The sequence below is a fragment of the Carcharodon carcharias genome, chromosome 2 (assembly GCF_017639515.1).
Source record: "Carcharodon carcharias isolate sCarCar2 chromosome 2, sCarCar2.pri, whole genome shotgun sequence".
NCBI classification, from domain to species: domain Eukaryota; kingdom Metazoa; phylum Chordata; class Chondrichthyes; order Lamniformes; family Lamnidae; genus Carcharodon; species Carcharodon carcharias.
This window is the reverse complement of record NC_054468.1, coordinates 218,371,412-218,395,197: the sequence shown is the minus strand read 5'-3', so window position 1 is coordinate 218,395,197 and position 23,786 is coordinate 218,371,412. Positions and strand designations below refer to the sequence as shown.

The following is a 23,786-nucleotide window of genomic DNA, read 5'->3' as shown; positions in this document are numbered from 1 at the left end:
GCGCACTCTAGGACGTTCATGCCAAGGGCTCTTTCTCTCTAGTTTTCAGTGGGTTAGGCTTTGTCGTTAACGAGTACAGACAGCGAGAAAACTTAAAAGAGTCTACCAACTTGGAAAGTTGCTGTTTGGTAGTCAACCTGAAAGGACTCTCCTTCTGCACAATGTCCTTCTCCTCTCTACAGCTATATATTACATGCAGAAAAACCGTAGTAACTTTAACTTTGGTGCTAAAGTGTTCTAGGAAACACTTGGTCAAATATCACAAGGAAAAGTGGGAATGATTTTTTTTTTCTCTCTGGCACAAGGCAGGAGTGAAACGGAGCCCATCCCGTTAAAGTCTCAGAGCTGTACATGAATTCACAAACCCAATACAGTCCATTAAGCAAGTGCACAATTGTAGCTGTTTTTTTTGTGATTTTTTTTGTGTTTTTTTTTGTAGCGGGTAAAGAAAAAAGTCTTTCTGCACAGAGAGGTGTCTCACACCGTCTGATAGAAGCTGTCCCCTTGTAAGTTGTTTTGCTTTGTGTTTGGCATGCTGTAGAAACCGCTGTGTCTGGAGTCTGGATCCGCCATTCTCAGCATCCTCTGGGAGCTGTCCACCTGAACCATGGTTCCTTTCTTACAGTCCACATACACCAGCTGGTTGTTCAGACACGAGGGCTGGTAGAGCAAGCAAGATAAACAAGACTTAGTTGGAGTCATTCCCAATCCCTCAAACATATTCTCAAGTACACCAATTCCTTTAACGTGCTTACAATTTTACATCAGTTGCATTTTGTTCACAAATACTTTCCTCCCTGCTCCAATCCTCTCCTGATGGTTCCGCAGACCCTGAAAGCCCAGTCACTCACTTTTGTTCCCGATGTGTGAGGATTGACATTCATGGGATATCAAGCGGGGATTGTTAAAGCCTTAAAAATCAGAATCCCACCTCCACCCTGCCCACTTCTGCCTTTGATGGAGGTGTGGGCAGGTGACCAGCCTATACCAAGGAGATGGCTCAGCATCTTGAATATTACGATGAGGCGGTGATCCTAGTTGTTATTCAACTTTTTAAAAATTTTGTAGGGTTGAGTACACATAGGTGAGGGCTGCCGGACCAAGGAGCTACGACTACCTGCATGGGTGACCCCCCCCCCCCCCACCATTGGACATTTCACTCTGACCTTCTCCGTGAGGCTTCTGACCGCTCCCTACACCTGGGCCTCCATGATCCCCTCCCCCAGGATCACTGGCCTTGGGATCGCAACCGACCCCATCCCCTGCTAGGCATGTACCCTGCGGCCTCCACCAACCTGTTTCCCCACCTGAAGGGAAGCAAAACCTGTCAGTCAGGCTTGCATCCGGCAGGGGAACTGGTCAGTAATGTCACACACACGCAGGCGGGGCAGGGCATCTTGACCTCTGGGTTCCCCAAGCCTTGCTGGCAATGCTCTGGCTGGCGGGAGGTCGAGTAAGTTAAAATCCTGGCCTCTGTGTCCACAGGGCTATCCCACTATTGGGGTATCATAGTCATTATAAATTTGACCCCCACCTGACCTTCACACACAGACACAGACGCAGACGCTGTCCAGTAGGGCTGCTGGATAGCGACAGGAGCATGAACCCTGATTTGTGCTTTGGCTTTCCTAGGTCAGGAACACCATCACTGCCCCGTGTAAGATCCACTAACTGAGCTCATGCTACAAATTGAATTTTGGGCCTTCTTGCTGGGTATGGCTCATTGGTGTCCCTGGTACAGAGTGAGGCAGGAAAGGAACTTGACTCGCTGGGTTTCGATTGACAGATTTCTTCAAAAGGGAATCGAGGTTGCGGGGGGGGGGGGGGGGGGGGGGGGGCGGGGGCCGGTGGTGACAGTAGATGCGGTGTTCCAATACCGCAGTCACATTGCCTGACCATGTGAATGAAATTTGTCTTGGGCAGAAAAGGGAGGGGGGTATCATATTGGATCAGCTGTCATACACAGTGTCTAATATTCCGTCGGGGGGGAGGGGGGGGAGAGTGCGGGAGCGGGCAGGCGAGCTTCCGATCAGCGCCCCCTATTGGGGGCGCGCTGCCATTTTTTGTGGGTGGGCCAATTAAGGCCCGCCCAGAAGCACTATGCACTCCTTGTGTGGGTGGGGGGGAGTGCGCTCTTTCGTGCATGCGTGTGAAAGAGCGCTCAGATCTCCCTGGGGCAAAGTGCTGCCTCAGGGAGATCGGCTCCAATTTAAACTTTCAATGAAGGTGATAAAAAAAATTCCCTGCCATGTCCCCTCATGTGACATTGTCGCATGAGTTGGTATATGTCCATAACTATTACTCCAATATTTAATTAAAATTTAAGTACCCTCATGAAAGTACCCGCGGATGAGGTTTCATGTTTTTTCCGAGACCCGCCTGGGCTCCTGGCCTGCCCGCCAACCTTAAGGTTAGACAGGCAGGTCCATCATCAATTGGTTTTTTAATGGCCTTAATAGGCCGTGGACAGTTTGGCGGGCGCGCAGCCGAACTGAAAATCTGAATGATGCGGGGTGATGTCGGGACGCATGCCTGACGTACTCCCCGCTGGCGAGTGGGCCCCGCCCCCGCTCGCCCACCAGAAAAACCTGCCTTCAGTTTCTCAACAAAATGTTAAATTTCAGCCTCTGGGTTAATGACTGGCTGCGTTTATCTTTTCTTACTGAGATGGTAACAAGCATGACTAATGTCACATTATGCCTGTGATGTGAAAATATGATGCCTGCATTATGACACCCGTCGCAGAACTCTTATATGTATTTCCATAACTTTTATTATCCTTTAAGAATCAGCTTGGTCCTATCAAAACCTTCATTCTATCACTCCCTTTAATACATCATCATCCTTTTGGCACTTGCTCTACATTTAAGCTCGCACACTGTACTAGTTCAAGAAGGAAGCACAGCACCCATCTTCTTAGGGCAATTAGGGATGGGCAATAAATGCTGGCCTTGAAAGCAACGCCCATATCCCATGAACGAATAAACAGAACACTATCAAATGCAACTCACTCACTCTTTAATGCCGCGAATCTCCTATTTTGTAATTCTTTTTGTTTGCTCAGATTTCTTTACTTTAAGTTGCAGTTCAGTACAGTAAGTAAAAATGAAGTTTTTGTAAAATAACTCAGGCCAATTTAGTAAATGCTGGAGTGTCGTGCAAGGTCTCTTGACAAGGAGCCAATTCTTATCATCAGCAATGTATATTTGTATGGGGCCCTCAGTGTAGTAAAAAGATGAGAGATATTTCACAGAGAGAGGAAGGATCAGCTGGAGAGAGGTTTATGAAAGTGAGTTCAAGGGTAGAGCAATTAAGCACTCAAATGTTCCACAACCATTGTCAGGGGAAGCCAAAGAGCAGTGACTGGAACATAAAGTCAGAGAATATTGATTGAGGTGAGGCCATAGATGGGCCTGAAGGTAAGGATAGTGGAGATGAGAAAATTATTTTTTACGCACTGCCTCAATGTGTGGTGGAAGCAGATTCAATATGCACTATAAAAAGGGAATTGGATATATAGTTGGAAATAAAAATAAATTCAGGACTATGGGACAGAGTGGGTAGGGAATGAGACTAATTTGTGTAACACAATGGACCAATGACCTCCTTATGTGCTATAGTGAGCCAATGGGGAACAAAACCAGGCAGAGGTGATGGAGAGGAAAGACTTAGGGCAGCATTTTGGTGCCAATATGGGGACAGGAAGCAAGATGGGAAGGCCAGGAATTCCCTGGCTGGTGTGTTAGCTCCCCATCACAGACCAGGCAACTAGCCATTTTCTTTAGGCTGAAATGAATCTGGAATGGCTACCCACCCGAGAATGGTAGGCAGCTTATTAACTCATTTGAAAGGCCAATTAAGGCCATTGACCAGAGGCGGACAAAGTCTCCTACTGGCCCTCCAGCTACAAGAGCCAGCCCCACCATCCTTCATTGGATGGCACTAATTGGACAATCTTGTAGAAGTCGCTGTCACGTGTTCCTGACAGTGTAGGGTCAGGACCTGCACTTGATCCTGATCCCGACCCCAAATGTAAAATCCTGCCCTGAGTCTGGGGAGTTTGGAGTTCCGGTCAGTAGACATCAGGAAGCTGGTGAGGAGGTTGCTGGAGAAGTTGTGTCTTGACGTAATGCAAGTGTGAATCAGGATCTTGATGGGGTGGGGGGTGAGTTAGCAGCACAGACAGCCAACATTGTGTTGATGGGAATAAGCAGTTTCACTGATAGATGTAACACAGGGCTTGAAGCTCAGCCCAGGACTGAATTGGACGTCAGTTTTGTGCACTAGTCGGATAGAAGCTAAGTGGGCAGTTGGGATGGAAGATGGATGCTTTCAGTACAGAATGCTGGTGGGAGAGAAAGAAGATGTTTTTTTTCTCTCACTGAGCCCTGCAATTACCCAGCAAACTACTTTTAGCTTCCAAAATGCTCAGAGGTACCATTCATTTTAGTTTTTGTTTATTTATAAGGACTATCTCTTCCCTTCCCAAGTATCAGATTCTTGTTGGATACAGTCCAACTTTCCAATACGCAAGCCGGGATGGCTTTCCCAGGTAACGGTGCTACTAAATAAGTCAACTTACGTGAAGCCACATATGGTCACTCGGTCTGAAATCAGATAGGTCAACCCCACCCAGGGTTTGAACCTGGGATCTTCCTGTTGGTAGGGTTCAGTGACGGGCAGTACAATCACCAATGGCTATGTCAGCAATTAAGACTATTAAAAGCTGCAACTATTATGGGGAGCCTGAGTCAATACTTAGTGGCTATGTTTATATGGGGCTGTTTTTAACTTAAGGTGTATCAGGTTGACAGCTTGTTGTATACTGTTGAATTAAAGGGGAAAAAAAAACTTGCATTTATATAGTGCCTTTCACGACCATCAGTCATCTCAAGGCGCTTTGCAGCCAATGAAATATTGTGAAGTGTAATCACTGTTGTAATGAAGGAAACACTGCAGCCAATTTGCACATAGCAAGCTCCCACAAATAGAAATGTGATAATGACCAGATAATCTGTTTTTGTGATGTTTATTGAGGGACAGATATTGACCAGGACAGTGGGGAGAACCCCCTTCCTTCTCTGCGAAATAGTGCCTGGGGATCTTTACATCCACACGAGCGGGTAGGTGGGGCCTGGCTTTAAGGTCTCAGCTGAAAGGCAGCACCTCCAGCAGTGCTGTACTGTCCCAGTACTGCACTGGAGTGACAGCCGGGAATTTTGTGCTCAAGTTCTAAACTACTATTGTCACATAAGGTTTAAGCTTCACCATCCATCTCCTTCTGAAACCAAGAGCTAAGAACCTGTACCATCCTGCCTTTTCCCCCAGCTACTTATTATTAGCTGTCCTTAAACAGCGAATTGCCAAGCGCACTCAGGTAATTGGCATGGAGGAGCTATGGAGCTCAATTAACAACAGGAAAGATGCAGTAATTAACCTGGAGTGAATCAACTAACAGCCTCAAGTGTTAATTCAGTTCTCTCTCTCTCTCTCAGTGCTCAGCTCAGTAGCACTTCCCAATCAATTATTCTAAAGTCAACTGTGTTTTCATGTTTAAGGTATAAGTATTTCATTAATGGAAATCAACAAGTGAGATGTTGAGGGGAAAAAACAAATTAGGATGTAACAGTTATTTTCAAACTAAGGAGCACTTTTAATATTGGGAGTAATTACTTGAGATGGGACAGAGACCTTTTTATTTTATTGACATTTTGAATGGCTACATTTACAATCCTCCTCAAGGTACAATGCCCTAATAGGGCGTTGGTGACCATGGGCTTCCATTGGATAGGTCCATGATTATACTTGGCAAAGTAGGGCAGTGCTTTGCTGCTGCCTTCTGCAGTACGGCTAACACAGGAAACTCTTCCAGTTCTTACCGCCTGGACTGGCGGTGTACTGGAAGGACTATACTTTCTCTGGCCATCAAGTCCTGGGGCAGAATTTTACATCCTGCGGGCACGCACCTGAACTGATCGGCCATAAAATCATGCGAGAAGACTTCGGGCGAGCATCCTGACATCGTTGCGCACTCGTGCGATATTTCGCTCGGCGGGCTCACACAAAAGTCGGAAGCGCACCCGCCAACAATTAAGAGGGCGATTAAGCCCATTAACGGTGCAACTGACTCTGATTTTTTGTTACCCATCCAACCTTACAGCTGCTGGACGGGCCAATTGGCCAGGCCGCCTTTGCTTTTATCATCAAAACTCATCCAAGGGCAGGATGAAATTTCTGTGATGAAATAAAATAAAAATAAATTTCTGTGGACAGCACTTTTATATCAGCTATAGTTTCAGGTGATTGATTATGATGCCTGGACACTTTTTTTTCAGCTTTTAAAACCTTTACTTCAGCCTTTTCAGGTCTCCAGCTCCCTGAGGCAGCCGTCTGCCTTCGGGGAGCTACCTTGCAGCGCTCATCCGCGTCTGCTGAAATGTCATCGCCCGCCTTCTTCCTGCCCCCACCCTGGCAGCGCTGAGCACTTCAGTGCCCGTTGCACGCTGGCTGGCCAATTAACGGCCAGTCAGCGTGAAATGTGTGGTCGGGGGCCAATTACGGTTGGTGGTCCATTTCCTGACCATTCCCGGGCCCGCCAAGTGGGACTTTAAACCTACAGCTTCAGGCCCAGAGGTAGGAACACCACCACTGCACCACAAGACCTCCTACAGTTACAGTGAGTTTTCGAGTTACACTATAGCCTATTACCGATTTGCCTTTGGTCTCTACTGTACCAATCTACACAGAATAACCTGCTGATGACCAGCCCAGTTGCTGAAGGCTCAACTTGGAATGTGGCAACAGAGACAGGTTTATTGAGGTATATCTCACTTGCCAATTACCTCTACTCACTTCCTCTTCTTCCAAAGGTGCAGGCTTCCCTTGCTGGGTTACAGTACCAAGGACACCAGTTACCCTCCAAAAATGTGCCCATTTTCCAGCTGTGAGTTTTCACACCGAGCGTAGGCCTACCATTGACACTGTAGGGCACCATATCTGAGCCCGGTTCCATGCTCACTTGATTTCAACGCATGCACGCATTCTTTTTTCTTTCATTCCTGGGGTGTAAGTGTCACTAGCAAGTCCAGCATTTACTGCCCATCCCAAATTGCATGTAGCAGTTTGATACAACTGAGTGATAGGCCATTTGAGGGTAGTTAGGAGTCAACTACGTTGCTGTGGGTCTAGAGTCACATATAGGCCAGACTGGGTAAAGTTGGCAGATTTCCTCCTCTGAAGGGGACTATTGAACCAGATGAGTTTAATGACAATCTGGTAGTTTCATAATCATCATTACTGAAACCAGCATTTAATTCCAGATTTATTAACTAATCGAATTGGGTAAGTGATTTGAACATTCTGAAACTCTGCAGCAAACTGAACAATGTGCTGGAAGGGTAGATGTTTATGAGATTTATTCGGGACACCATATTGTGGAAATAACTCCCCCACCCACTTTAACTTAGCCAGATTTAAGAGCATGCTCAGGTTGATGATTTTGTCAAGGATACTGTACCTTTGTAGGAGTTCTGTAACAGGGCACTGGGATCCACTGCTTCTTCTGGTTGACCAGCAGCAGCGCTATGACTAGAATGAGAGCAATCATAATGGGCAGTGCTACCCACGCCACAGAATGCATAGCGGAGTCTTCATTGTACCGGGGGTAGTCTCCACCTATCGCGTTAACACGGAGGTTCTCTGTAGGAGATGAAGAGGGAAAAAAATGGGATGTTAGTCGAGCGGGGTTTCACAAAGGACACTGAGGTGGAGAACATTCAACAGCCTAGTGCAGGGCAGAGATGACACATGCTCCATACTGACCTCCTCTTCCTCCAGGTATCATGTCCTTTTTGGCAACCATGGACCTCCATTGGATTGGTCCATGATAATGCTTGGCAAAGTACTAGAGTGGTTTACCATTGCCTTCTGCAGTATGCTTGACCAGGAAACTCTCCCACTCTTATTGAAAGGACTTACAGGCTGATAATCAACCTGTTTGGCCACATTATGAACGCACCTGCCAAGTCCATCAAGTTCAGAAGTGGGATTTGAACCTGGAGCTTCTGGCCCAGAGGTAGGGATGCTACCACTGGGCTACAAGTTCTCTGCTCAATACTGACAGAATCACTTTATGTTTAGATGCTAGTTAATTTATTTTAAATGTACTATTCTGCTTCTAATCTGTTTTCCTGAGGACTGGCATCCAAAAGCAAAGAACTTAGGTAAAATTTGTACAGGCCACAGCTATTCAGTTCTGGTTTCTATATTACAATGAAAGGACATGGAGACATTGAGAAGGTGCATGAAAAGATTTACAAGGCTGATACCGGAACAAGAAAGACTGAACAGGCTGGGGCTCTTTTTTCTAGCAAAGTCAAGGCTTGCCAGAGGTTGTTAGGATTATGAAGAGTTTGGATAGGCTAAATATGGAGAAAATGATGCCATTTCTGGGGTAGACAACAACTAGGGGCCATAGATATAAGACAGTCACTAATAAGTCTAATAGGGAATTCAGGAGAAACTCCTCTACCCAGAGACTGTAGAACTTGTTAATTTATGGAGTAGCTGAGGCAAATAGTACAAATGCACATAAGGGCGTGCTAGTTAAGTACATGAGGGAGAAATGAGTAGAAGGTTATGCTGATTGGATGAGATGAGGTAAAGTTACACACCCTAATGCTAAGGGAAATCAGACAAAGTGCACAATCTGCCATCACCCATTATATAATCCCGCCAAAGTTGAACATTCTGGCAGCTGCCTAGGGAATGGCAGATTTAAGAAATGAATAAGTCTTTTCTCTGTTGAGCAACAGGAACTGTAAAAGGTGGAGATGCCGGGTATCATGAGGATGCCTTCTTTAATCTCAGAAATGGCTGCTGACTCAAGATTTACAAAGTTCATAGTTGTACAATGGATTGTGTCTTCCATAGCTCTATCTCCTGGGAACTGCTGAATGATAAAGGGCATTGCATTACTGGTTTACTGAGCAGGCCATGATTCTGGAACCCTCTCGGATGCTAGTGAATTTTACGGGCTTTCTCACAGGTAAGTAAATCCAGCATTCACAAATTATTGCCCACATTAACATTACCTCATGGTGAACATAAGCAGATGCATTAGAAGGAACAATTTTCAATTTGTCGTAGGTCACAACACCTCTTTAAATATTTATAAAAAGTCATCCTCAATTATTAACCCTCTCCTGCAACCGCTGACTCCTTGCTGAAGTGTAGATTTCCCTCCTGCCTACCCCTCACTTTTCAGTGCATGGTTTATTCAGGAAGGACATGCTTCTGGCAAGAGTCACTATCCCCCCCATGTGGGCTATGCGAGTAGCTTTTGGATTAGGTGGGAGAAAACTGATTGCCATCGCTGTTCTTGGGGACTTATCAAGCAAATCTCCTGGAGGGTGCTGGTGCGTTGTCAGGGTGGCTGCAATGCCCACCGTGGTCAAACATCCCGCCGGAGGTTGGTGCCTGGAATGTCACGGGGAAAGAGGTTGTGCCAGTTTCCCGGCACGTTACTGCCTCGTGTTGCTCTGCCCGGAGACAGCTTCAGCGCGGTGATGGCAACCCACCGGCAGCGGTGGGAAGTCAACTGAGGCTCATCAGCAACCGATGAGCAGCAATTTTCCAGTGTAAGCGAGGTTTTACCGGCGTTGCAGCTCGTCGGGTAACAGGAGGTGCGTGCAGAGCGGGTGTTTGGAGGGTCAGGACAAATAATTCAAAACTTAGGATGCAAATTGACTAGCCTGGGGTCCTCGGCAGGCAAGGGCTTTGCAACTTCCTTCCAATCTCCTGGAGGCTGCAGCATGAATCAGTGCTGGTGGTGAGGGAGTGGCGGCTGTGGCCTCCAGCCCTTTCCCTCCTCCACTGTGCCCAGCCCTCTGCCACACCATGGACTCCTGCAGCACTCTCGCTGCACACACAGTGAAGGCTGCTGGACAGCCGGCCTTGCAGTCTCATGGGCCAACTCGCCCTCCGGCCTCCACAACCCGCTTGATGTCCCTAATTGGATGGCAATCCCAGAGTCGTCCTCTTAATCGGGTGTCTCCCATAAAAGTAACTCCCGAGGTGCTCTGCTGCTGACTCTTGGAGCAGAAACATGGATTGAGGTGCTGGAGAGTCATTGGCTGCTATGAAACTGACCTACTCCCCTGCATTGAATGGACACTTTCAGGAGCTGAAAGGAAGGTGTCAATGAAGAAAAATAGATGGCAAAAAAAAAGTGAAAGAGAATAATTGAAAAACGACAATAACGTGCTATAATCATAACAATTGCACACTCCATACTGTGTCAAAACTACGGTGTGCATGATGGAATCAATTCATCATATTATTTACACTGTGGGACAATCTGAACTTGTGTACCCAAAATGTTAGCAGCATCAATATTGATTGATCTGTCCTCCTGATCCACTCCCAGTTCTACTTTCTGGGCACTAAAGGGTCATTTAACAAAGAAAAGAATCATAGCAAATGTATGAGGTAAAACACTATAAAGAGTGGACGTGTGTCGCCTAGAGTGAAATGCCCATTTCACTTACCGTCATTCCGAAGGTGTGCGGGAATTTCATTTCCACTGGGCGTTGGCCAGAAAGGGGCTTCCACTTCAATCTCTCCCCTCGGGTCAAACTTTTCGATGGGGATGTTGGTGGGCTCCGGCATGTACAGGTCTAAAGGGGGAGAGAGCAAGGCAGAATGAAAGACATTTGTGAATGACTTTGGTCCTCCTGTAAGTTAACACTTGTGTAGATTGGATATTTACTGTCGTATTTTGGCAGGAATATACCCAGGAATGCTGCATGGAATGAATCCATGGGCTGGATTGGACGGTCCTCCGCCGGCCTGTTTGAAGGCAAGGGGTGCACTTGAAGATCAGTGCGCGGCCCTGCCTCACCCTTGGGCCTATCGAGGCTCTTAAGTGGCCACTTATGTGCCGCATCCTGCCCTTGGTAGATTTTACTAGCCAAGCTGGTATTGGGTAAGAAGCGGGGGGGGGGGTGGGGAACACACACCGCTTCTGGGGGTACCCTTGTGCCCATCGGAGGAATTCGCACCCCCAACTCTCCACCCAGGTCATACCCCTCCCCTTAATCCTCTTCCATAGCCTCTCAAGCCCAGCCCCTGACCTCCCTTGCAAGCCCCCCCACCCCTTGCAGGGTCGCAGGGGCCCTGGTAACCAGGCTATGCCGATATCCTGGACTTAAGTTCAGCCTGGCTTCCATAGCCTCCTCTTGTTCGGGGACTGGCTGTAGTCCCAGCAGTGGCCACCGCTCAAGCCTGGAGGCTGCTGCGATTACAGCCCTCTTATGGCGAGACCTCCTCTCCAGATGGGGGTTGGAGTTTTGCCTTTAGCCAATTAACACCACTGCTGAATATAAAATGGCTGCAGGGCTGCCGGCTTTATGGTGAGCGGGCTCCTGACTGACTTTTTAGTCAGCTGGAGGTGGTGGTGGTGGTGGTGGTGGTGGGGGGGGGGGAAGAGAAACAGTTTTAAATAAACACCAGCACATTCGTCGAGGCAACAGACAGAAATTACACGAGTGTCTTACAGATTTGTTCCTTATTATCATGTCACCAAAGTCAGTTTATCTATCATTTGTAGTGTTTAGGACTGCAAGTGTGTGGGGTGGCAGGGCGTTATGTTGTCTACGTGTAAGGGTGAAGGGGGACAGTTCTGGTTGTGAGGCACTGATGGGCGGGGTGGGAGCAGTTGGTCGAAGGAAGTGGGATGTATGTTGCTCAGATGGGGGCAAAGCTGAGCAGGAGGCTGCTGCTTGGTGTGGGTGTCGTCCGTGGGGGGGGGGCATTGCAGGTGATGGGGGTATCTCTGTGAGGGTGTGTTCCTGGTGAAGGGCAGGAGGTGATTCCTGGGGCAGAGGGTGTTATAGGGGTGAGGATTGGAATGTTCATTTGTGGAGGGGGGGGTGGTGTGGTCGTTAGGGTGTGTGTCATTGTGGAGTGCTGTGATTCAGGGGAGGGTAGAGTGTGTGTTTATGGGGGGATGGGAGGTGAGGGTTGACAGGGGGAAAAAATGAGTGTTGGGGGGGTGGATTGATTAGGGGTCAGAGGGGGTGTTCTGGGGGGGGCGCATACGGGTTGAATAGGGGAGGGTAAAGTGTGTGCTGTTGGGGAGCCTATTGTGGGGTATAGTGTGCATTGTTGTTGGGGAGTAGAATGTGTAATGTTGAGGGCGATTGATTTGGGGGGGGGGGTGGAGTGTGTGTTGTTAGGGTTTAGGATTGACTGGAGGGTAGAGTGTGTGTTGTGAGGGAGGGGGTAAGGGTTGGTTGGGGTGGGGTAGAATGTGCATTGTGGGAGGGGTAAGGGTTGGTTGGGGTGGGGTAGAATGTGTATTGTGGCGGGGGAGTAAGGGTTGATTGGGGGTGGGGTAGAATGTGTATTGTGGGGGGGGAGTAAGGGTTGATTGGGGGTGGGGTAGAGTGTGTGTTGCTAAGGGTCAGGATTGACTGGAGGATAGAGTGTGTATTGTGGGGGGTTGGTGGTGGTGGTAAGGGTTGGTTGGGGTGGGGTAGAGTGTGTTGGGTGCCTGTTGGGGAAGCTGAAGTAGGATGAGAGGATGATTTGCAGAGTTATCTTTCAGGAGTGGAGGGAAAGTGAGCTGCTCGCTGGAGTCAGAGATTCAACAGCAGCACTTCCTGCATTTTATTCTGAAAGCCAAATGGGTCTGTACAAAGCAGATGCTCTTCATTAACTGTGGATAAAAATAAATTAGGGGAAAAGACACTTGATCTGTGTGCACTAGGATGCAGTGAGAGATGGAGGTGCCCTCTCTCTCTCTCTGTCCTGGAAATTATAACAAGCTGGCTGCCCTCCAATTACCTGGGCAGACAGGGCAGCAGCTTCCATCCACGTAGACAGGCTCCAGGCAGGGGAGCGGAGGGCAGCTGACTGTTGAACAGAGGGTCTGTCCTTGTAGGCAGTAACAGTGGGTGCAGCTGTCGATGTCCCATCTCTCCTCGTCTGCGTAAGTCTTTTCATTGAAGTGACACACCACCTTACTTGGGATGCTCTCCTCTGTTGAAGGGCGAAGGAAGTAGGGAAAAAGAGAGGAGCATAGTTAGGCTGTGGGTGAGCAATCATTTAATCATCCTCCACTCACTGACAGGACCTGCAGTGGCAAAGTGTTTCAGTTCGAATGGTGAATTCTGACGAGAACAGTAACTAAAGCAGCTTCATCCTCATCAAGCTCCCAATCTGGGCACCACAGTGCTTCATCCATTTTTCAGTCACAGAAATACTACTTTAAAGAGTTTTGTTTCCTCTCCGGCAACTGCAGTCCATCGCCAGCTGCCTGTCTACTGAGCAAACAACTGGTAAGTAACTTGGGACATTTTAATCCCTTAAAACAGTGCCTGCCCCCACCAACATCACCGCCTCCCCCCCAGACATTGTTAGAGCTGGCTGATTTTTCTTCCCCACCCTCAGCTCACTAGCATTTATCATTAGATGTAGGCATCTTCACGAGCAGTCTTGATGATCAAATTCTGGATCTACCTGGCCAGACTGGCTTATAAAACCTGTTAAACATGTCGTTCTCCGGATGAGTGCATCACTGGTAAGGCTGATATTTATTGGCCATCCTTGGGGTGCTCTGAAATGGTGGGACTTGTATTTGACTGGCTGAGAGTGGTTTGCGACAACTGAGCGGCTTTCTTGGCCATTTCAGAGGGGAATCAGGAGTTAACCAGATTGCTGTGGGACTGGAGCCATGTAAAGACCAGACTGGATAAGGACAGCAGCTTTCTTTCTCTTAGGGAACCAGTTGGATTTTTACCACAATACAACTGTTTCACGGTCACTTTAATTGATACGGAGCTACTGGGAAGGCCTGGACTGTTTTTTAGCACATAAAATATTGTGTGAAATGAAATCAGACAGTTCAGGTTGTTTCGCGTACCATGAGGGTTGATTGCCTGGCACTGATAGCACTGTCACAGAGCAACAGATCAGTAAAGCTCACAATCTCATTGGAAGTACTTCTGGCAGGGTACACCCAGGATAAGGTGAAAAGGGGAAAATGAAAAGATGCTAGCAAGGAGTTGCTGTAATGTTGTTGCTGAAAAGAGACACAGGTTGTGGAAGATTTTTGTCACGTGATCACAACATTTGAAACTTGGTATTCTTGCATTTGTCCTGATGAGCGCAAGATGAAAAGCTTCGAAAACATGTCTCTCTTCCCAGCAATACTCACGTTCTGTATGACCGAGCAACTGTCTGTAATTTCGCTCTTCATGCCAGTGAGTTGCAGCTTGTCACTAGAGGGAGCAAGAACTCCACAGTGTGAAGATAGCTACGGCATTAAGTGGAGTGTGTAAGGGAGTAAGAGGAATGAGTGACGAGGTAAGTGGAGTGGGTGTGTGTTGGAGGAGTGAATGAGGTTTGGAGGAGTCTGTGATGGTTAGAAGAGTGAGTGAGGGGTAAGAGGAGTGAATGAGGTTTAGAGGAGTGGGTGAGGGGTTAGAGGAATGTACAGTGTGTGAGGATGAATTGGCTGAATCATAGAAATGACCAGGTTGAAAGTGCCCTTACTAACTTGGGACTGTGTAAGAATGAACTCAGAACTATTGTCACCTTCACTAGAATACCACCAAAATGAAATAGATAAGGGTTTTTGGAGGGGGTGGGAGTGATGGTTCATGCTTTGTTATATTTATTCTAATGTATAAATTAAACAATCAGGTTAATTTTATAAGCAGGATGAATTTGGGAGAAGAATGAATTACTCCTTGCAGTTTTGTGAGGTGATGCTAATTTCCCACTGCCTTTTTGGTTATATTATTGATAATTATCTGAATACACGAGTGCCTCTAATGATGCTGAAATGTTAATAATCAATTTATAACAACAGAAGCTGGTTTCAGTGATGTTGAACTCTGGTGGATTGGGGCTTGTACAGGCAAAATGCAGATAATGAATGCCGCAGGCCCTGCGGCTGGGCAGCAGGAGAGATGTGGTGATAATCACCTGAAAGGTGATGTTCTCCCCAGCACCAGCCCAGCTTCAGGAGAAAATACCATGCCTCACACGTCCAACTAGAGCTGGTCGCAGCTGGCACATCTGAGTAACAGCTTCAGTTGCGTTAGGAGGCGTGTGTCTCAGGGGACAAAGACTGGGGCCTCAGCCTTAATGGCCAAGCTGTGGGTTAATACTGGGCTATAACAGGAGTTAGAGCGGGGCGCTATGGATTTTGCTGTCCTTTTGTTCCTCATTTTGGATGCATTAAATAATAAAGGAAGAGAGTTTGCCCATAGTGCAAACACAGCAGCTAGTAGCTCCCAGGACCTCTCTGCTGATGCATGTGTTCCATCGGCCCTCATTAGCTGTGTTAGCAGAGAAGTCTTGGGAGGTTCAGGAGAGCAGGGCAGGAGTGACTTTGCTCAAATTTTTCCTTCATTTGTTTCGAGATGGGTTTACCCTGTGCATTCCTCATCTGCCCAGAGGTCGGCCATAAAGGCAAGAGAGGGAGATTGCAGGAGAGAAGCCCCGGAAGTTCCGGTGGTGAATTTGACAGGAGCCATTGCGTACTCGAGCTGAATCAATATGCCCTGGATAGCAGACAGCTGAAATGTGTACCCAACAAAAGCAGATGGGCCGTCTCCTGATGGAGAACGGCATGCCATTTTCCTTTGCTCCCTCCATTTCTTCAGCGCTATTACTCACCAATGCAGTAAGGGCAGCACTGCCCTTTCCGCAGGACAGGCCGGGCACAGGTCACAGCTGGACACGACTCTGAGTAGCAGCTGATGACGCCCTCCATGCAAATGCAGCTGGTGCACACGTTTGGCTTCCAGGATTCAGCTGCCAAGAAGATATCACCCTCCTCGTTCTTGCAGTAACCAGGCATAGTTCGGTTGCTTGGTGACAGAGGCTGAAGGGGTTCGTCTGTGTGAGCAGAATAGATACCAATTTAGTGAGAGATTAAAATGAAGTCAACTTCCCCACTCCTCCAAATTGAATATTATTGACAAGTGGACTTGTTGCGTTAAGTAAAATGCTGACGTGTTTAAACCAGGGTCCCATGTGTAAACTAAGTTCTTTACTCAGCGACTGTTTAAAATGTGGAACTCACTACCACAAGGAATAGATTAGACAAATAACACAGCACAAAACAGGCTCCTGAGGGACAGAAATAAAGAATTTGTATTTATATAGCACCTTTCACAGAGTCAGGGTGCCCTAATATGCGTTACAACAAATGTAAGAAACACAACAGCCAATTTGCACGCAGCACTGTATCTACACCATATGGACTGCAGAGGTTCAAGAAGACAGCTCACCACCACCTTCTCAAGTGCAATTAGGGATTGGCAATAAATGCTGGCCCAGTCAGCGAAGCCCGCATCCCGTAAGTGAGTGAGGAGAAAAGCAAGATCCCACAAACAGCAATGTGATGTTGACCAAATAATCTTGTTTTTTTAAGTAATGTTGGTAATGGTCTAGTAAATAGTAAAAAGATTCGGTCAAGAGAGAGGCCATTCAGCCCAATAAATACTGTCCTTTCAAGTGTATGACCTGCTTGGGCTATATTCATTGGCCTTCTGCCTCAGCACTAAACCAGGAACTTCAACTCACAGATCGATTTATGGTTCAGTGAAATCGGTATTTGATGTGCTAATTGGCAGTATAATTCCATAAGTTAATAATTTGTAAATGTGAAGTAAACATTCATTTAGTTCTGTAGAGGTCACTTTAGTCCAATTCAGATGAATGAAAAAAACACTTCATCCAAAGGATGCACTTACAAGTGAGGTCCTGTACTGAACTCCCAGCTGATATATGTCAAGTCGAAATTTCGGTGGTGTTTGCCCAAGTTCCTGAGCACAACTGAAACCCCTCAATAATCTCTCTGGAGAAGGTCCACCTGCGCTGAGGAGGACAGGTAGGAACAGCAGCCATTTTAACTACCATGCCACAGGTCAAGGAAGTGGGAATCTGGCAGAGAAACTGCAACAATAAGGTTAAAGCCAAGGCCAAGCAGATGACCGGGACAGCAGGGACAGGGGCCAGTCTCCTGAGGTATCTGCTCAAAATGGCAGCAGTGCTTACTCATGTTTCTTAGGGCAGATGAAATCGCTCTATAAAATTACACAGAACATACAGCACAGAAACAGGCCATTCAGCCCAAATGCTTTATGCTCCATACGAGCCTCCTCCCCCACCTCTCTTCTTCTTGTCATATTCTTCCAGAGCCCTCCCACAAACCCCTCTCACGTCCTCTGCTGTGATCGCTTCCTTTTGAAGCAGTGTGTCAATCTTCGTTTGGTTACTCCTGTGAAGCGCCTTGGGAGGTCTTAATACATCAAGGTCGCTATATAAATGCAAGTTGTCGCTCAGCTTGTTGTTAAACGTACCTGGGCACTGCGGGCAGCATGAGTCTGGAGTCCTGATGGGATTCTGGCAGAGGATGGGCGGGCAGACCTCGGTGTCACAGAGCACACGGCCGCTGTGGCATGTGCATTGGGTGCAGGAATCGATGTTCCAGGTCTCTCCTTCCACAAAATATTCACCGCCAGGAGCGTGGCAGATTGATGTATCACTTAGCTCGGGCTTCCAAAGGCCAGAGTCCTCTGAGAACACAGTTAACAATTTAGTCACACAGGTTATCAGAACCTGGAATGCTTTACCACTAGCGACAATTGAGACCGCGACTATTAATATCAGTTGAAAGGGAACTGTTCAAAAGGGAAGAATATTAAAAGATACAAAGAAAGGGCGGAGAAAAGCAATTTGAACCGATAAGCCAGACTGAAAAGCCAGCACTACACAGGTACAGGATGAATGGCTTCCTTTTGTGCTGTGATTTCTTTCAATTTATGAATTAAAAAGTTGTAATATATCAGAGGGAGAAATGAATTCCTTTACAGCACTGAGTGAGGCTGTACTTTATCATCAGTTGGTTATTTCTTTAATATGCTTATCAATACTATCATATCATTGTAATATAATGGGACACAGTACCATTAACTCTCTGCATTTTGGTTTAAAGCTCATTACTCTGAAATGTCCCTAAACAGGTGAAATTAGAGGCGGTGACGAAGTGGCAGAAGCTGATGGACAATAGATGGCTCAACGCAGAGGTTCAATGTCCAATATAATCCACAAAATAGTAGGTGGCCATTTGGCCCATTCATGCCTGTGCTGGCTCTTTGTTAGGTCGTTCCCAAACAAAAACATGGATCTGGAAAGTTCCAGGTTCTATTCCTAGACTGTGCAGACTTTGCTGATCCCAGCCTGGGTGAACAGGTCTTCATGCTCCTGGGCTAGGGATAAGAAAACAAAACAGCCCTTCCCTTTGCTTTACCACATGTAAGCTGTTATCACACTGATGTAGGGGTCCTGACCCCATACTTTGTGGGAAATAAGTCACCTGGCAACGATGTTCCCCGAAAAGGTTAACTGGTGGCCAGAGGACCACTCACCGTCCATTTAAGGATGGTGGGTGAGCTCTCAAAGCCAGAGGACCATCAGAAGGTGCTCCAGCATGGTGGAAGCAACAGGCTGTCTTTTCAGATACGAGAGAGGGCTCCTCCATCCTTCTCATTCGGCTGTTGGGAGGCCACTTTCAGGAAACTGACTAGTTCCCGGTGCTGGGGAGGGTGGGGTCTGCAGGCTGGCTGGAATAATCCAGTCAACCTCTGATAATTGGCCATGGACTGACTTGAATTGGCTACTCGCCGCTTGGCGGGTAGGTAACCTTCCCGCGCCTGATCTTGCCTCTGGGAAAATGGCTCAGGGGTGGGATGGTGCCGATAAACTGGTACCAGGCTGGTGATGTAAAATTGCACGCCCGCCTGACTCCATTCTTGCCCCACTGGGGCGGGGTGGGGGGGGGGGGGGGGTGAAAATTGTGCTCTGGGCTTTCTTATTCTATTTTTATCCTTATTTTCCTTTCCCCAGTTTATCATGGGGCTGTGTGTCTTGCTGCTGGGATAAGGAAGCTAGATGTAACAGTAAATGATGAAGGTATGTCACTGAAGCTGGACTTCTGGAACACAATCTAAAACTGTGTTAGTATAAAATCTGTTTTAGTATCACATGGCATGATGCGTTTACCCACTCTTCAATTAGTGCAGTGTTTTACTATCAATTAATGGCAAACTCCAGCTAATGATTATCTGAACAAGCTTCAAAGCTGGACTCAACAAGATAACTTCAGTGATACCAACACAGCAAAGGATCCTCTAAAATTAATCTATGCGTTTGGCATATTGGATTAACATTTATGCATAGCCGGTGCTCAGTGACCCTGACATTTTAGGTTTAGCACAAGCCTACAATGCTGAGAGTCTTATTAATAATAGTTAATACTCAGAATAAATTTTACCAAACACAAAAAAATGTTCCTGTTCCACAGTTAAGGGCTCTTTCTGATAGCCAGCCAAAATGTGGTGGTCTGAATGACCTCTTTCTGTGCAGTAAAGTGCACCGGTCAGAGGCAAGCCCTTACTAAGGGCCCACGTTAATAAAATAGCCCCACCTCTGCCCCACTATATATACAGGGTCGGCAGGGGGGGGGGTGCGGGGAAGGAGAGGGAGTGAGGGGTTAGTTAAGTGCTGATTACCTGGGCATGATGGACAGCATTGTCCAGGGCGGATGGTAGGATTTCCACAGTTGGGCACGGAGCAGGTGATGAGGGCGCACATCTCTCGCCCACTGTAGCAATAACACTCACGGCAACCGTCGTGCCAACTCTCGCCACTCTCATGTCGTCGCCCATCCATGGACAAGCACGAGCCAGTTTTGACCGGTGGCATGATGGTTGTGGGCACATCTAGATATTGAGAATTGGACAAACGAGAGTTAGTCATTGTGTAGGGCTGTCCCTCCCTCTTAACCATATGGCTTTTTCTTACACCTGAGCAGGCCCATTGTGACTTTGTGCACAGGAATAGGAGCAGACCATTCAGCTCCTCAAGCCTGCTCCTCCATTCAATTAGATCATGGCTGCTCTGTTTCCAAACCAAAAGGAGAACAATACTCCGTGAAATCTTAACATTGCATTAAAAAGCAACTTAAATCGATATGATGCCTTCTATAGCCTCAGAAAGTTCCAAAGCACGTCACTGCCTATGAAGCACTTTTGAAGTGCCATCGCTGTTATAAAGTAGGAAACATGGCAGCTAATTTGCACACAGCAAGATCCCACAAACACCCCAATGAGATATGTGACCAGATCATTTGTTTTCAGTGATATTAATTGAGGGACAAATATTGACCAGGGCACCGGTGATAACTCCCCTGGCTCTTCTTTGAAATAGTAAGGTGGGACTTTAGTTTAACACCTCATCTGGAAAAATACACCTCCAACACTGCAGCGCTCCCTCATGCCACACTAGAGTGTGCCAGCCTAGATTACGTGCTCAAGTGGAGTGGCTTGAACCCATAACTCAGAGATGAGAGTGCTAACAACTGAGCCAAAAGGTTTCCTTTATTCTTCCCTAACGATATACCTCAACCCTTAATGACATTTCTTAAGACAATATGACATTTCTTCCATTCACCACATCAGAGGTCTTTGAGTGAGATTCTAAATTAGCATCAAACGAACAGCGGGTCATATTGCAGGACCATGTCCACATGGAGCTGGATTGAGACTACATGACCTCCTGTCACATGATGTAAATACCGAGCAAGTGTTTCCAATGGTTGATGGGTCGACAGGCAGAGGGCACAGATTTAAGGTGACTAGCAAAAGAACCTGAGGTGACAGAAGGAAAAATCTTTTAGACAACGAGTAGTTAGGGTTTGGAATGAACTGCCTGGCAGGGTTCAGATTTAATGGTAGCCTTCACGAAGGAATTAGATAGCTATTTGAAAGAGAAAAAAATTGCAGGAAGATGGGGAAGAGCAGGGGAGTGGGATAAACGGGATTACTCTTTGAACGAGCTGGTACACACTTGATGGGTTGAGCTTTTCTATGATTCTATGGAATCCTTGCAACCAGAGAAGACTTTCATCCTGTCAATCTGGGCTCAATTTGGCTCACAGATTAAAATGCACTGTTTAACCCACTCTGCCACCTAGAATCTCTTTCTAGGACACAGTTTCTGGAGTATGGTTTCATAAGCGCTGGTTTCCCTCTGATAACTCATCAAAATGGCCATCGTTTACCTTGTATTTACGGTAGGGCCTGATCCTCTTTTCCGCTGACATTTCCACACTACTAGTGATTGGTGGACACTGATCAGGAGTGGAAATCCGGGCTGATTTCCCATATCTAATTTGGATACCAACACAAACTTGGGAGTTTCACCTTGCTACCTTGGTTGAAATTGGCTAACTCAGGACTGACCAGGGGTTGAACGTTGGACTTACCGCGGCTACTTGCTGGACTTACTGGCATGATTTTATCCCTTACTGTGGTGGAAAGATTCCTGCCTGACATCTCCCCCATGGAGGCATAGCCAAGAATATAGACTCACCATGGGCACCACTGACCCAGAGTGAGACTGGAGTATCAACGTGTTTGATGCTGCCACCCAGGTAATCTAGCTCAGTAGCATCCAGGCATATGAGGACAAACAAATATATAGCACTTGCATTGAGGTGTGGTTTTGGAGTGAGGAAATGGGCAGGGGAGGATTTACAATGAGGAAATTTGGAAGCGCAGGTTTCTCCCATCGCCATGGAGATTTAACTGTATTTGAATTGTTTTATCCAGGTTCCCCACCTGACACCTAGCTTGTCTTACTGGTGTGCTTGTGTCTTAGTGGGTAAAGCTGTGGCTCCAAAGAGCAGGTAAGTTGGATGGGGTGTGTGTGCGTGGGGCGGGGAGGTATGGGGCAGTTGTGGGAGAGATCTCAGGGGCCTGTGGGAGGGTCAGATGCAGGTCATGGGGAGCAAATGGGGTGATTATGAGGTGGTCGGGGCGGTTATCAGGGGCAAGGAGACTGTGCAGGTGATGGTGGTGGTGAGTTTAAAGTTTTAACCTGATGAGGCTGGAGGAAAAACGCCTGCTCCTCTTAGCCCACAAGCAGTGCAATAAAGTAATTTTACCTTATGCCTTTCCTGCCTCTTTTTTTTTTAACCTGACTTGTTTCCTGAGGCCCACAGCCTCCTTAAACAGGTCTGAATGATCAACCCGTGTCCTGAGAGTGGATTGATTGCCTGCCGCTTCTACTAAAATTGTGTTTGAGGCATTTTGGGATCCTGTTTGAAATTCTTAACATTTTCCCTTCTCACCTGAGTCAGACTCATCCATCTACTGGGGATTAAACTTGATCATAAGGATTTTACCTATAACTGTGCAGCATAATACTATAAAACTTTGCAAGCCCTTTCACGTGGGTGACTTCAAGTCAGCCATTGCTGGGAAGAAACTCTTGGAACTGCTGAATGTTCGGCTAAGAAGCCCAGGAAACTCCAGGTCAGTTCCCCAGTGATTATGGTGACAAATAACTTGCTGAAATCAATTGCTCGATTAAATAGCTCTATCCAAATAGCCCAATGTTTCTCCTACTGAGAAGTCACAGCTGGACATCTGCCTGCTCAACACATTTCTGCACTGGCTCTTTCTATTACAATGACATTTGGAGGACAGAATGCCACCGTTTAGGACATGCCTGCTCGTGAGTCCAAAAATGAAAAGAAAACACTTCCTTACTCACTGAAAAATACACCTGCGTAAGTGATGTGTCTGAGAAAAAAAAATAATGAATAAAAGCAACAAGAATAATTAAACTTCTGTTCCGCACAATTACTTCCTCCCCCAGCCCCCAAAGGGGCTTCCTCCTTGGGATAACGTTTTGGAGGTTCTACGAACTATCGTTCATAATCTCAGGATGAGGGGTCGACAATTTAGGACTGAGAGGATGAGAAATTTATTCACCCAGGGAGTTGTGAATCTTTAGAATTCTCTAGCCCAGAAAGTTGTGGATGCTCAGTTGCTGAATATATGTCCAAAACTGAGATTGTTAAATTTTTGTGAACTAAGGGAATCAGGAGATATTGGGACAGGGCAGTAAAGTGGATGGGTGTAGAAGATCAGCTATGGTCTTACAGAATGGTGAGCAGGCGAAAGGGATCATGTGGGCTACTTCTGCTCCAATTTCTTACATTCTTGTGTTAAAGAGGTGCTGGCTTCCCTCTGCTATTTAATCCATGTAGCCACTCTTCGCGTGTAAGTTCAGAGAGTTAGCACTGGCAATATTATTGAATCAGAAGTGCATCACAACTGAGTCCAGTCCTGTCTCCAACTTGAATTCACCTGCAGCACTCAACTGGATAATAGGCTGCCCTCTTGATTGGCACCCCATCCACAAACATTCACTCCCTCCGCCACCAACGCACAGCAGCAGCAGTGTGTACCATCTACAGGATGCACTGTGGGAACTCACAAAGTTTAGATTGTCCCTAAACCCATGACCACTACCATCCAGAAGGACAAGTGCAGCAGACACGTGAGAATACCACCACCTGGAAGCCACTCACCATCCTGACTTGCAACTATATATTCCTTCGCTGTCGCTGGGTCAAAATCCTGCAGTTCCTTTCCTAACAGCATTGTGGGTGTACTTACATCACATGGGCTGCAGCGGTTCAGGAAGGCAGCTCACCACCACCTTCTCAAGGGCAATTAGGGATGGGCACTAAATGCTGGCCTAGCCAGTGACACCCACATCACATGAAAGAATAAAAAAAAAAATTGGAAGCAGGAAGCTTTCTGGAGACCAATAAGGTAATTCAACAGAAGGCCATTTTAAAAAAATCCAATTTAGAATACTGAGACGCATGTGCCCCAAAAGAAAAAATATGGGTT

The 23,786-nt window shown here is 46.9% G+C and overlaps 1 protein-coding gene across 3 annotated transcripts in view; it reads right to left on the bottom strand.

Annotated features, from left to right (window-relative positions):
- crim1 (cysteine rich transmembrane BMP regulator 1 (chordin-like)) overlaps window positions 1–23,786 on the bottom strand; it is a 212,504-nt gene that overhangs the window by 4,220 nt on the left and 184,498 nt on the right. For all 3 annotated transcript variants that reach the window (XM_041215149.1, XM_041215158.1, XM_041215167.1), the window contains 7 exons: window positions 19,590–19,799; window positions 17,379–17,594; window positions 15,688–15,909; window positions 12,847–13,041; window positions 10,548–10,676; window positions 7,517–7,698; window positions 484–660 (listed from right to left, as the gene is read on the bottom strand). In XM_041215149.1, coding sequence (XP_041071083.1) covers window positions 484–660; window positions 7,517–7,698; window positions 10,548–10,676; window positions 12,847–13,041; window positions 15,688–15,909; window positions 17,379–17,594; window positions 19,590–19,799 — 1,331 coding nt within the window. The remainder of the gene's footprint in view (window positions 1–483; window positions 661–7,516; window positions 7,699–10,547; window positions 10,677–12,846; window positions 13,042–15,687; window positions 15,910–17,378; window positions 17,595–19,589; window positions 19,800–23,786) is intronic.